The sequence below is a fragment of the Taurulus bubalis genome, assembly GCF_910589615.1.
Source record: "Taurulus bubalis genome assembly, chromosome: 3".
Lineage (NCBI taxonomy): Eukaryota > Metazoa > Chordata > Actinopteri > Perciformes > Cottidae > Taurulus > Taurulus bubalis.
Window position 1 is genome coordinate 27,326,732 of NC_136591.1, and position 13,474 is coordinate 27,340,205.

Sequence of the window (13,474 nt, forward strand, 5' to 3'; positions counted from 1 at the left end):
AATTTAAAGTTAACTGTTTATGTGTGATGCTATGCAAAATATCGTCCCTAATGTAATCTACTTCACACACTACTCCTTGGTCAAATTCAAACTGCAAATAATTAAAGTGTGAGCAGCTTTTGTTTTAACTTATTGCATCACTGGGTCAGGTTTATTTTGATGTCAATCAAACAATGATTCTATCTACACCCTCACTAACAACGACAGTAACATCCTGCTGTTGTCGGAACGATCAGGAACTCACTGTACTGTGCTGTAACCCCGACTGTATTCCAGAAACCCAGACTTGTTTAAATAACATTTAAGAAAATATTTTTACACACCAGTTAAACCAGAACTCCACTTAACCATAAGACTACAACAAAATAAGTAAAATAAACATTGCCAAAAGAAGATGTAGCTCTGTGTAGAGCAGAAACATACTTAAAACATTTCTATCTGGATGTAGCACTTATCATAAATAATCCTTGAGAAGATTATTCTACATACCAGTTGGATAATAACACAAAACATAATCTATTTTAAGAGAATGAGAAAAATAAGCTTTGCATGAAGAAAGCACACAGAGTTCTTTCAAGACTGTAAACTCTTGTTGTGTACAAAGCGGTCTTAAAAAAACAAAAATTCTCAAGTTTGTCCTGCCTGTTCACATCGCAGTCACAATCCGGCAGATCCTCACTCGGGCATCCTGCCATATTATCCATCCCTAAGTCCAAAACCATGGGGGTGCAGAGTTCCCAAAGACGACGTTAAAGTCAGGAAGCGTAACGTTGTTGATCCAAACACTCTTTTGTCTGTGCGCTCCACATGGGAGTGTCTCTAAACTTTGTGCAGAAGGGGAGGGCGAGCAGGTAGTAGTGGCACAACTGTGACGACTCAACTGTTGCTCTCCAAGGTTAAAAAAAAAAGAGAACCCCAACAGTTGTGTGTGTGTGTGTGTGTGTGTGTGTGTGTGTGTGTGTGTGTGTGTGCGCGCGCGCGCACGCCTGAGAGTGACAAGTGCTGCTGTTTCTAAAAAGAGACGTACAGTCAGAGGCATGTGACACAGAGCTGGCCTGTGTCTGAGTATCGTACACCGAACATACACAAATGGGACTGTGAACAGAAGCAGCGGCTGGAGGCATGAGAGCAAACCTCAACGGATAGTGCAGATCGAGAAGAGAACATTTCCAGTAAACCATATCCGCTGGAGAATGATAGATCCTTGTTTCTTCGTAAAATAAAACCTCCAGAATCTATCAATAAATTAATCCACCAGAAAAAGAATCTCAAGAAAACACTTCATTGTAAAGAGCTCTGCACTCAGATACTCAACAAACAGTTTGTTCTGTTGTTTTTAAGTAAAAGACTTTATAAAGAGACAAAGAGAGTGCAGCTGTCTGCATGAGGTCGGACACCGTCCTCCCCTTTCTTCCTTCATCCACTACAATGCCAGAGGACAACAGCCGGAGGACTGCAGGGGGGATGGGCAGCTGAGTAGTTGGAGTCAAAGTTTGGGGTCATGTCACTTTCAATTCCCAACACACAGAAAGGAGGAGTTTATGTTTTACATACCTTAATATTCATTTGACACAAAAATGAAAAAGAATACTATGTCGCCAACTACTCTGCAATCCCAACTCTGGTAAGTGGAAAAATGTCATGAATGATACCATGGTAACAAACCGAGGCCAAGGCAGGCCTTCATTGATACAAATAAACTCTTCTCCACTCGGAGGAGTGATGCAGCAGAGGATCAGAAGAGTTACCTTTTCATCCAAATAATTATACTGTGAGGACTCTGCATAAATTTGTTTCATTCATCAGACCACAAGCTAGAGACAAAATAGATGGCGAGTAAATAAACCTGTCTACAATTGTTCTATTACACACTCTTTAAATTATAATTGTCTCCATTCAACTGATATTATGAATCATGCCATTAAAGACCATGAGTAGTTTGAACCAGATTTCTGAAGCACTTACTTTCTGGAAGACAATACAAATAATATTTGACTTAATTTAAATAACTGAATGAAGTCTTTTTGAAGTTTCCTCTCTCACCTTCACATTACCCCCTCAAACTCTACGATCAAACAACCCTCTGAACCGGCTCTTCAGAGTCTTGGACACCCACCTGGCAGCGATGAGGTCCAGCAGGTGTTGCCAGCGCTCGCTGACTTTGCTGAGTTTGTGTTGGATCTCGGCCGCCTTGCTGTCCTGGCTGGACCTAGCCAGACGCGCACCCATAATCTGCAGCTGCTGCTTGTTCTCCTGAGCTACACCGATCTCCTCCTGGTAGTCCTGGTAGAGAGACATGCAGTTGGTTACCACAGGGAGGTGTGCGTGTGGTGTACAGTGTTTGTGTGCCCATGCAACTGTGCATTAGAACTGCAGATGAGACCATGTTAGTAAATCAAGCTTTGTTTTTATTTAAATCTCAATACATGTGCCCTTTTTGCAAGAAACCTTTTAAAAAGTACACAAGTGTTGATAACCCTTGTCTACAAGCTATAATAGTCTCAAGTTAATTTCTTGCTCTAATTGTTGTAAAATCATAGCAAATAATTAACTTTTAGGTATAACATAGTACGCAAGTAAATAAATCCATTTGTGCATTACAGTGGCCAAGATCTGGAAATGTCAAAACTATCTGGACTCAGTTTTTTTTTTTACCAAGTGAACGTCTTCATGAATAGATGTGTTGCGTTTCATTCATTTGTACATTTGAGGTATGTTTTCTGTCGCGTTAAATCACCTTGCGCAGCTTTTCGATCATCTCTTCAATGCTGACGTCTCCATTCTGAGAGACCTTGCTCTCCATCTGCGTGAGCCATTCACATAGCTCCTTGTTTTTCTCATTGAACACCGCCCACTCATTCAACTTCTCGCTCACTTGCTGCCTGCGCAGAGAAAGCTGAGGGGACAAAGGGAGGACAGAGTAGGGAAAGGATATGACAGAAAACATGTGGAAAGGGATCATTGGAAAAATAGTCAAAATAAGAAAAACACGTGACACTTTGGTGGTTAAGAAAGATTGAATGAAAGCACCGAAATGGTGGAAGATGAACTCAAAGAAATAATTGATAAAATAATATATAATGATTTAACAATTCATGCACACAAAAAGTAATTCAACGAGAGCATCAACAATGCCCAATTCTGGTAATTCTTTTAAGCCTCTTAATCTTAACCAAACCCACTTCACAGTAACACACAGCTCACAATAACACGTTGGGCTCTGAGAAGTGGAAGGTTAGCGACACGGCAGGTTGTAACACAAATTACTCTGAGATTACACAGAGAAAACTTAAAAATAACACAACATCAGCCTTTAACATAACGCAATAAAAATAAATCATGGTCATGCTCCTGTGTGAATCTACCTGGTGGCAGACCTCCCCCCACTGGCGCTGTAGCAGCTGGAGGCGTTCCTGTAGGACTGTGATGTCATCTGCACTGACCACGCCCTCCAAGGAGTCCCTCAGCAGGAACAAGGAAGTGAGGTCATCAGTCCAGCCCTCCACACTGCTTTCCAACTCCTGCAACCACATGACATGAAAAGAAATGATTTACAAAAGCGGTGACCCATAATTTTAAATGTGAAGATACACTCAGACTAGCCAGCTCACCAACAGCCAAAGTTTAAAGCAGGAAAACCAAAGAACTGAACAACTGAAGCTCAACTGCAGCTGCTGCACCCTCATAAATAGTAATGAGGAGAAGCAAAACAGTAAACTGACAATAAATAGTACAGCAAAACGTGCTACACAAAGATACACAATTTATTTTCAATGCGATGATTTAGATTTTCAGAAAATAAAAATGAAATAAGAGTAACATGTTACAGTCACATATTAATACAAATCAGCTCCATTGAAGGCTAAAGCGCTAGATAAAGTAACGGACTCATCAAACCTTGTATCACCTCATCCGTCATTGTGATGGTTTTTCAGCGGTGTAATCATTTGTTGACCACGCACAAAACGAAGCACACACACATACCAAAATATACCCCCACTGCAAGCAGGGATGCTCCGTCTCACTCTCACTCATGCGCACGCACCCTCTCTGTCCCCCCCCTTCTCTCTCTCTCTCTCTCTCTCTCCCCACCCCCTCTTTTCTTTCAGCTGATGCTAACTATATGCAGCTAGTCTCACAACCCTCCTCCCCCTCTCCCTGAGGAGCTCAGGACATGTCAAGCATGACTGTTAACAGTGGTTAACAACAAACTGAAAATCACCAGAATGTGAATTTTCACACAAAAAGTAAATGACTACTGTGGAATCCACGTTGGCTCATTCCAGCAGCACCCTGGCATCATTTTAGCATCATCAGAGACAGAATAATAATTAGAGAGATAGAGTCTTAGATGTGTTTGATTGCTTCTGGTCTGTCTGTTTATATGTTTGTCCTCATAGCCAGATTAAAGAGTAAAGGGAGTGTGTGGATGTGAGAGTGAGAGAGAATCTTGAACAGATGCAAAACATAAACCAGGAAGAAAACACAATTTGAATATGTGCATATTAGACTCTTCTCACCTTGCATCTGATTTGCTCCGAGTGCAGCTCCTCATGGTGGTCAGGCAGTGGCACAGACAGCTTCCTCTTAAAGGTCCTCAGCTTCTCCAGTGACGTATTTATGCCCTTCTCACATCGCTCCCAGTTCTATAGACACACAAACAGTAAGAATTAGAGCATAAAACACACACATTGTGAGAGCTTCTTGTACTCAAGAAAGTTGTTCTAAATTCTTCCTGCAGCTGCAGAATAGACAATCAGAAACTGACAGGCACACACACACACACACACACACACACACACACACACGGTTTAAGTCAGGTCACATCACCTATCATGCCATATACAGCTCACTGAGCCCTGAACCTCCTTAGCAACCCCACAAAAAGAGTGATACAGCAAAAATCCAACAGCCAAAGAAGAGAATTAACACAGTTTCATAAAGAGGTTCTGCTCCAAAGGGGCGGATTAAAGCTATTTTTAGAGTCTGAGGAACGGTTCAAGTCAGGATAAAACAGGGTAATATTTGGAAAAAAAAATGCTGCAGCAAAGTAGCATACCTGAAGCAAGAGTCATGGTAAATTAAGTACCTTGTGTGTGTGTGTGTGTGTGTGTGTGTGTGTGTGTGTGTGTGGGGATGTGTGCCCTGGCCTGACAATTATCTTTGAACCATGTTGGGCTGTATTGTAATGCTTTGGCATGTGTGCAGATGCAATTTATCTGAAGACAGAAGTGAGTGTGCTCCATCTCTGTCCTTCTTCTTCAGGAGTGAAGATGCAGCGTTGTATAATTCATGTGGTGACCTGGTTTCAGTGTCCGCATGTGCAACCGAGCGGCTCATTAAGGGCTCAGATGCCCTTCAGCACCCTTCACACAGCAGCACGATAGAGACACAGCTTCTCGCTTGCCTTCAACACAGACTGTGCTCAAATGAGGCTTCACAAACCTGCAATAGTACAGGATGTCCCATAATACATCACTGAGCAGTGCTCTCTTACCCATAAACGCTCCATTGGTTACAATCTACTGTATGTATAATGAAAAATAAATCAACTTTTCTAACGTTGCGTGCCAATGAGTGTAGTAACCAAACCATAGAACAGAAAGAGGAAAGAATGAGGGTCAAATTAAATAAAAAAGACCGTATTTATGTGATGTTTTACTGTAGCTTAGATATGAAAAGACCAAGAAAAAAAAAAAGTATGAAAAGATGTTCATTATTATTCCAGCTGTAGTTTTGTCTTACCTTGAGCAAGCCGTGCAGCTCCCTTCTCTGCTGGTCCAGGCGGTGGTGGGCGTGCCTCCACCTCTCCTGAATGTCCATCAGCTCCGTCTGCAGGGTCGACTCGGCCCTGGCATCGGCCGTCAGCAGCAGGCTCCTGCCGGCCTCCACCGTCAGGATGTAGCCTCCATGCTGCCTTTGCAGCACTCGCTCCCTCAGCTGGAGGAGCAGAGACAGGGACAGTGGGCAGAGTGGATAACGGTTAACTAAGGGAGTCTAAGGTTGGAGAAGAGGTGAGGGTTTATTAGTGAGAAGAGGACAATTTAGTGTTAAGTTAAATATAAAGTTTGAAGAAGTATTTTTGAAAGTAGATAGGAAAATATATGTTAACACAGCACTTGAATAAAAGCAGGTTGTATGTATCTTTGAAAAAATAGTATGAGTAAAATGTGTTTCTGATTAATCAAATAGGATACATGTTTGTAAAGATGGAAATGGTAGATAAACAAAAACAACTTTAAATGATCTTAAAGTCCTCTTCAAGTGACCTCATAAATAATGAAAACTTCTTAAATAAGCTTTAAGGAAAAAAAATTAGTTGGGAGAGTCAGTGAGTGAAGCCATCACCTCATCCTACTTGAAATTAATAGTAATTAGAATTAGGACTTGCAGAGATAATAAAGATTAGAAGTTTGATTACGGTGATAAGTGAAGGACTTACCTGAATCTGATCTAATAGGTTCCTGGCCTGCTGCAAGGCGACTGGTTCTCCTGGCAGATGTTCATCTGGATCACGCGTCACTTCTTGAAGCCATTGAAGCAGCTTCTCTGACCTCTCCTGGTACTTCTGCCACTGACGGACCAGGCTATCAATAATGCCCCTTCGTTGCTGAGCCCGTCTCACTACACCTTGCCACTGATTGCCCAACAAGGCCAGCTTCACACTGAAGTCATCTCTGTCAGGGGGACAGGAGCGAGAGCAGCATGTAAGCTCCTCCCCACTGGATACATTTTTATGAGATAGGACATTTTCATTTAAATAGGATTGTGTGTGTCTTTACCTGTCATCCACTTGTCCTTGGTCCAACATATGATGCCCATCATTGATGATGGAGTAGAGAATCTGTTGCCTGCTAAACATCTCTGCCTGGAACAACTGCAAGTACACACATACATATACATATATATACACACATACACATATATATACACATATACATACATACACATATATACATACACACATACACACACACATATATACACACACTACCTACAAAGACAACATTAGATGCACATGTTCTTGTAATGCTGCTCTGACCTCATGGTCTCTCTGCTGCTCCAGCAGATTCAGGTAGTTTCCTGAAATCTCAGCGGCGAGCTTCTGTTCGGTTTGAGACAGGAACTCCATCCACACCTCACACTTCTGGAGGAAACTCTGCTGTTGGAGCAACACCGCCTGCAGTTTACTGGAGAGGGACAGAGGGAAATCGTTTGGAACATAAACAATATTAACGTAGAAGAAACAATTTAGTGACAAATTACACCTAAAGGTATGCCATTGTAAAGTTATACAATACTCCAGCTTTTTTCCCCCCCTTCTCGTCACACTCAGGCTGCTTATGTGTGCTGAAAGAGCACTCATCCCCCTGAGCTACAGCCGCCTCTAAACGACTTGGATGTCATATGACATTTGATCGGATGCCTGGGCCAAGTGTGACATAAGGCACTTTGAGTTAAACTGCGCTTCGCCCGGAAAGTGGACGAGAGCAGGCGGCAGCAGCAGGGGGGCGTTCAAGGAATAAACAGGAAGTCAAAGAAACAGCTACATCCAGTTACATCCAATCTGTAGGCTACTTGTTGGTTGCGGACCTCCTTTGTTCTTTTTTAAGTCTGCCTGTGAAACACTTTTCTGCTCATTATGATCCGTTATATAAATTAGCTTTAATATTATCAATCACACAAGATATGTTTTTAGTTTAAACCTGAGACTAATATCCAACAATTGAGCGTTAAGTATTACAATTACACAGAACATTTGTATTAAACATGGCGTTTGTTGTCAAGAGCCAATCAGCTCTTTGATCTGGCAATAGCCAGGCGTGTCCCATCATGCCCTGGGTCATGCAGTCAGTGGAAAGCAACAGTTTTCACCCGCAACGAGGCAGGGATAATTTAATTGTTCAGCACTATATCTTTAATTTTATTTGTCGGAGAGTTTTGACAGAGTTGTTGCACAATAACAATCCAAGAGCAGAGGAGAAATCCGTGAGCAGACATTCACTAGCACACAGAAGCAGCTTGAGTGTGAGGAGTTGACAACTGGGTCTGATGTTAGGTAAAGGGATTTGAGGGAGAGCATTACAAAATCTAAAGTGAAATGAATAAGTCACATTAAAGGAATAGTCTTTTAATACAGACAGCTAGTTCTGTTATTACACTGAAGGTGTTTTTTTTTTTACATTTCAACAATAAAAATATCAAATGCTATGTATTTAAACATGTGAAATTTGAATGTTTTAGGTACCTGAACCTCTCAGTGAGGTGAGCGGAGTGAGTGGCCCAGGCTCTGTTGAGACCCTGCAGCCGTTTAACATCTCTGTCACTGACTGGCAGTCTGTACACCGACTCGTTAACACGCTCCAGGTCTGGAGATAGACTGCTCAGCTTCAACAGGTAAACCTGGGAAGAAAATATTACACATTTTCAGAAAGACAGGTAAAGATAATCTAATTAATTTACAGTAAAGTTTTACAGTAAAGACATGTAATATATGATCAATTTACACAGACCTTTTGTGAAAATGCGACAGATGTTTCAACACAGATAATACAACAACAACTAAAAAACATTTTTTATACCTTCAGTTTTTCCATACGTGTCTGGACCACAATGAGCCCTGGTGAGCCAACTGGGTCCGACTCCTTCAGCACCTCCTCAGCCTCCTCAGCCTCACGGATCAGTGTGTCCAACTGCTCTCTGAAACCCTCACAGGCCTGAGATCCAGACTGCAAACAGTCAGACAACAAACAGTGAGAATACAGAAGTGATGGCTTAACATTCATATTATGAGGTTTCACATAGAAAACCGTGATGTGTATTGTCATTCTTCCTATGCCCACCAATCCCTGCTATTCTACCTGCAGTACTTCCTGCTGCCTGTGAAGGGCGTGCTCCAGTGTTGCTAGACGTTGTGTGAGAGACAGGTGGTCGGACTGGAGCGCTGCAGAAGAAGAGGCGTCAACTTGGCTCTTCAGCTGCTCGCCAAAAGCCTGCAGCTGCTTGAGGGACTGTTGCACTGAGGCTTGGTCGCCAAGGCACGCCTGCAACAGTAATGTCATCAGAAAGAGGAAGGTTAGGAACAGAATGACTAAATATTTTGAGAAGTTGGAAAAAGTCATAGTATTTACATGTACACTAATGGCACAGGGTCGACAGGACTGTATTTTTAATGCAAAGGCATTGAAGGACTTAGTAAAGGAAACCTTGACATAACCAAAATGTCAGAATTTAAGATAAATTGATGCATGTTCTTATAGATGTTTATCCAGTGGGTTTTGAAAGAGTTTCAGTTCCAAAGAGGGCCATGTGATCCTTTTGCTGAAGGCTTTGTGTAAAGCTTTCTTGTAAAAAGCTTTCCAGAAAGGACAGCTCATGCACAAACAATTCAGTTCTCCACCACTAATTGTTTTTTATAAAGATAAAATCAGAGATTCTCAGTCAAAATAACGGTCTGCATACAGTATAAGGATAGTCCGTCTCCAGACCTTGCTCAGCATGGCCCAGCGTGACATTGGGGGACCCCTGCAGTGTAAATCAGGGGCCTGCCTGTCTTTCCCTTTGCGATCTCCTTCTCAAAGGGCTTTTGTTAGATTGTTCTGTGAATCTACATTCAAGCAGACAATAGAGCAGGGTGCATTTGGTATTCTGCAGAGGGGATAGAGGCTTTGTGAATCCTCATACTGAGCTGACAAGCCGCTTTGGAGCTTATTCACAAAATATCAGAAAGGAGGCGGAGGGTAAGCTTCAACTGCTGACAAAATTTGTTTCATGTCATCCAGTGAACTATGCTACACCGTCCCATCTCTACCCACATCACAGTCCATTATCCAGGCGCTGCTCTCCTCATCTGTGATCTCCCTGTCAGTGGCGCTCTTCAGCAGGCGATCAGCACGTTCTTCCTGTTTCTGAACTAATGTCACGCCTTGGCCACACGATGACCTGTAGCGCTGCCACAGCCCCAGCAGGGCCTTACTGCTCCTCAGCTGTTCTGAGATCTGCTCTAGCAGACTGTTCCACCTATAACAGAGGAGGAGAAACACATATTGATCTCAGCTCAGACGTCGCTGCAATTTGATGTCACTCGGGGGACAAGCTTTCGTTATCCCTACCTAATGTTGACGTCCTGGAGGGCTGTGTTGAGTGTTTCAGCTACAACCGGGTGGCACTCTGTCAGTAGCTGGTGTGTTACAGAGCCAAACTTCTTCAGGCTGCTCTCCTGTTTATCCATCTCGTACTGCAAGTTCTTAAAAACACAGAGGCCCACGAAAAGTTTATTTCATCTTCAAAGTTTGCAAAATTTCCTTCACACATTCTATTTATTATCTCAAAAAGAGACACCATTGCCAACCGTCTTTTGGAAACTGAGTAAATGTTTTCATTCACACTGACCTGCAATAGTTATTGCAGTAAACTATCTCTAGCAAGACTCTATGCACTAATAACAGATGCAAAGTCTTTTCTTTGGTTCGCCACTCTGCACACATCTGCTCACCTCCAGACTCTCCACCTGTTGCTGTACTGCCTCTAGAGACCCGTTTAGGAGGCGCAGCCTGGACACAGAGTACCTCCCCTCCATCAGGTAACCATTAATCTCCTCTGAAGCTCGCCGGTACAGCGTCCACTGCTCCAGCATCGACCGCAGGCTCACCTTCATCTGGCTTATCTGATGGGAAGGTTGGGAGACAAAACGTGTAAGTATCTTAAAGCACAATGGGGAATTTTAGGCAACAATCATGAGGGTAAGGATTCTAAGAAAGTCACCATGTGGACCAAATGAGCCCAGGATTGGTTCAGTCCTTTAAGGGTCTCCTTGAAAACAGAGCAGGCTGCTCCCGTCTTATCCTGGATGAGAGCATTTCCTCGTTCCTCTGCTTTCTCTAGATCCTTCTCTTTTTCCTTCACCATTTCCTCCAACTCCTGCAACAAACAGATCCGTTTTTTTACTTTCTGAAAATCAAACTGTGTGCTGCATCCATAACATTGGTGAGTGTATGTGTACCTGACAGTCTTTAAGTGCATTCTGCACAGACGCTACATCCTCTATCCTGTGTCTCTTCTTCAGTTTATCCTCCTGTAGTGTGAGCCAGGTATTCAAGGCCTGAACTCCATTTTCATGCTCCAACCAACCTTCCAAAAGTCCTTCCAAAAGCTGAATCTAAAATATAAACAATTTTGGAACTCAGAAACTGCAAACTAAAAATATGAGAAGAAAACCGTCAGGTCTGTGGCACTGTAACGGAAACATTACCTTTTCACCAATGAGCCCCTGTAGTATCTGCCATCGTCTGTTCATAGCTCCCAGCTTCTCAGCAAAGTCTGTTTTGTCACTGCGTTTCCCCTCCACATCTTGACTGCTGATCTGCAGCACTGACTGGTTTACAAAGTCCACAGTCAACTGTTTACAGGTCAGATCTATGCGGAAACCCTAGGAAAAACATAAATGAGACATGATGTGACTGTGATGAGGAATAGGGACTAAGAGAAAAGACAACATACATAACTACTGAACTCTAACAATTTGTTTTTACCTTATACTTCTGTAAGAAGTCCTGGACCAACACTGAGCCTACAGCTCCCATGATTTTGTACTGGTCCTCCTGTATGAGGTTTTCCAAAAGAGAGATCCAGCTCATCAGCTCTGTGATGGCATGGCGGGATGCCAGCTTCTCCATCTGCAACTAAGGGGTGATAGCAGAGGGATTACAATCTAGCCAAAACCAGCGAGGACAAAACCTCTTGGGAAGAACATTTTTACAACAATTGACAACCATTAAAGTTCAACGGCTGCTGTTTTCAGACCTGATGTAGCTTCTCTTGTACGACAGGAATACGAGTCAACAGTTCAGCCCACTGAGTGTCAATGTGGCCCAATGCTGTCCTGAGACCAGCTGTATCCACTCTTTTCAGTCGCAGAAGCTGGTTTCCTGTACTTAGCACAGATGAACGCAAAGACGACTTAGCATCCACCTCCTTGGAAAACTCCTATCAGAAACAAAATGACAGTGAGTTCAGTTGTTATCTGAGCATGCGTTCATTAATAATATAGATTTTATTATTTTAAGCATGCACTGCTCAAACTAACCAGGAAGGCATAGAGGTGGTCTCTGACGGTCTCTAGCTCCTGAGGCACTGTCACTGACTGGGTCGTCCAGAACTCCAGCTGGTCCAAAGCCGAATGCAACCAGTGGCTCAACTCTGCTGACTCACTCTGGTACCTGAAGTTTATACACAGGACAAAATATGATCTTTTTGTTCTGAAAGCTTCTGAAAGATTAAAGGAATATTCATGTTTGTATCCAGACAACAGGATTGCTGACTCAGATAGCTACATAATTGATTTGGTTCTTGGCACACTGTCAAACAAAACAAACTCCCTGACCTGCTCCAGTGTTTAAGCGTGGAATCAAGGCGGTGCAGCTCCTTGTTGACCTTGGTAGTGGAGGAGAGCCAGTGATCTCCCAGCTGGGTCAGCTGGTTCTCCAAGTCTGAGCAGCCAATAGACAGAAGAAGCCTCTTTCCTTCCTCCAGGACCTGGTACAGCTGGGACTGATGCTCCGTCAGGCTGGCCTTCAGACGCTAGAGGATAGAGAGATAATTGATATTATAACAAGCATGCTTAACTACAGCTTTCAGGGTACGTCAGATGACATCTTGATAGTGTCATGCAGTATCAAGATGCATTTATTTGTGAATCTATGTGTGTCCAGTCTGTTTAAAGTATTAACCTGGAAGAGACCGATCCTTTCAACAAGTCTTTCCTCCGTCTCCTCTACCAGGCCGACAGTGGGGATGCTACATTCCACAGCCTCCAGATGTCTACACACAGCCTGGTAGTCTTCCACAAGCCTGCTCCATGACTGTTAACGAGAGGAGAAAGAAGTTAGTGGCTAAGTTAATTCATTTTACATGTTTCATTCAATTGAACAGTTCCTATTTGCTATAATTTCTTTTGTCACTCATTCCCACCTCCAGTATGCCCTCCAGCTCCACTCCCCGCCTGTGGGCCTGTTTGAGCACACTGTGGGCTAAGGCCATGGTCTCTTCCAGGGCCTGGCTTTCCCTCTGCGCCACCAGACCAGACACTTTAGCGTAGAAGACCTGGGTGAGGATCATATGGCATTCCAGACCCTGGAAAAACTCCTGTATTTAAGGAAAGACCACGTTAGAAAAGAAAGAAATATGTCTCTAGGCGAACAACAAATATACTGCAACCTTCTTTTACCACCCTCCTTACTTTGTGTTTGTCCAGTAACATCTGGACCTCTATGACAGAAGCCACCGTCATCTTCTGATCGGCAGCCATCTTGTCCTGGGCGGTGTCCACCAGGTCTGTGAGGTCATGAAGTGCAGCTTCATACTGAGACTTGAGAGACAAGCCGTGATTCAGGCTGCTACGTCTGGAACCCACCATCAGAACCAGCTCCTCATATGCATCCTACACAAAACCATCAACATGTTATTACAACAGGGA

General features: G+C 43.1%; 1 protein-coding gene across 1 annotated transcript in view; it reads right to left on the reverse strand.

Moving 5' to 3' along the window:
* syne1a (spectrin repeat containing, nuclear envelope 1a) overlaps positions 1-13,474 on the reverse strand; it is a gene marked incomplete at its 5' end in the record, with an annotated part of 117,191 nt that overhangs the window by 12,341 nt on the left and 91,376 nt on the right. The window contains 24 exons of the mRNA XM_079216184.1: positions 2,117-2,283; positions 2,738-2,896; positions 3,366-3,521; positions 4,521-4,646; positions 5,746-5,940; positions 6,443-6,677; positions 6,783-6,877; positions 7,043-7,190; positions 8,249-8,403; positions 8,583-8,729; positions 8,862-9,044; positions 9,816-10,020; positions 10,113-10,246; positions 10,496-10,666; positions 10,765-10,920; positions 11,003-11,158; positions 11,252-11,428; positions 11,532-11,681; positions 11,803-11,985; positions 12,086-12,218; positions 12,383-12,579; positions 12,729-12,860; positions 12,970-13,143; positions 13,238-13,438. Of these exons, the coding sequence (XP_079072310.1) occupies positions 2,117-2,283; positions 2,738-2,896; positions 3,366-3,521; positions 4,521-4,646; positions 5,746-5,940; positions 6,443-6,677; positions 6,783-6,877; positions 7,043-7,190; positions 8,249-8,403; positions 8,583-8,729; positions 8,862-9,044; positions 9,816-10,020; positions 10,113-10,246; positions 10,496-10,666; positions 10,765-10,920; positions 11,003-11,158; positions 11,252-11,428; positions 11,532-11,681; positions 11,803-11,985; positions 12,086-12,218; positions 12,383-12,579; positions 12,729-12,860; positions 12,970-13,143; positions 13,238-13,438 (3,935 nt within the window). The remainder of the gene's footprint in view (positions 1-2,116; positions 2,284-2,737; positions 2,897-3,365; positions 3,522-4,520; positions 4,647-5,745; positions 5,941-6,442; positions 6,678-6,782; positions 6,878-7,042; positions 7,191-8,248; positions 8,404-8,582; positions 8,730-8,861; positions 9,045-9,815; positions 10,021-10,112; positions 10,247-10,495; positions 10,667-10,764; positions 10,921-11,002; positions 11,159-11,251; positions 11,429-11,531; positions 11,682-11,802; positions 11,986-12,085; positions 12,219-12,382; positions 12,580-12,728; positions 12,861-12,969; positions 13,144-13,237; positions 13,439-13,474) is intronic.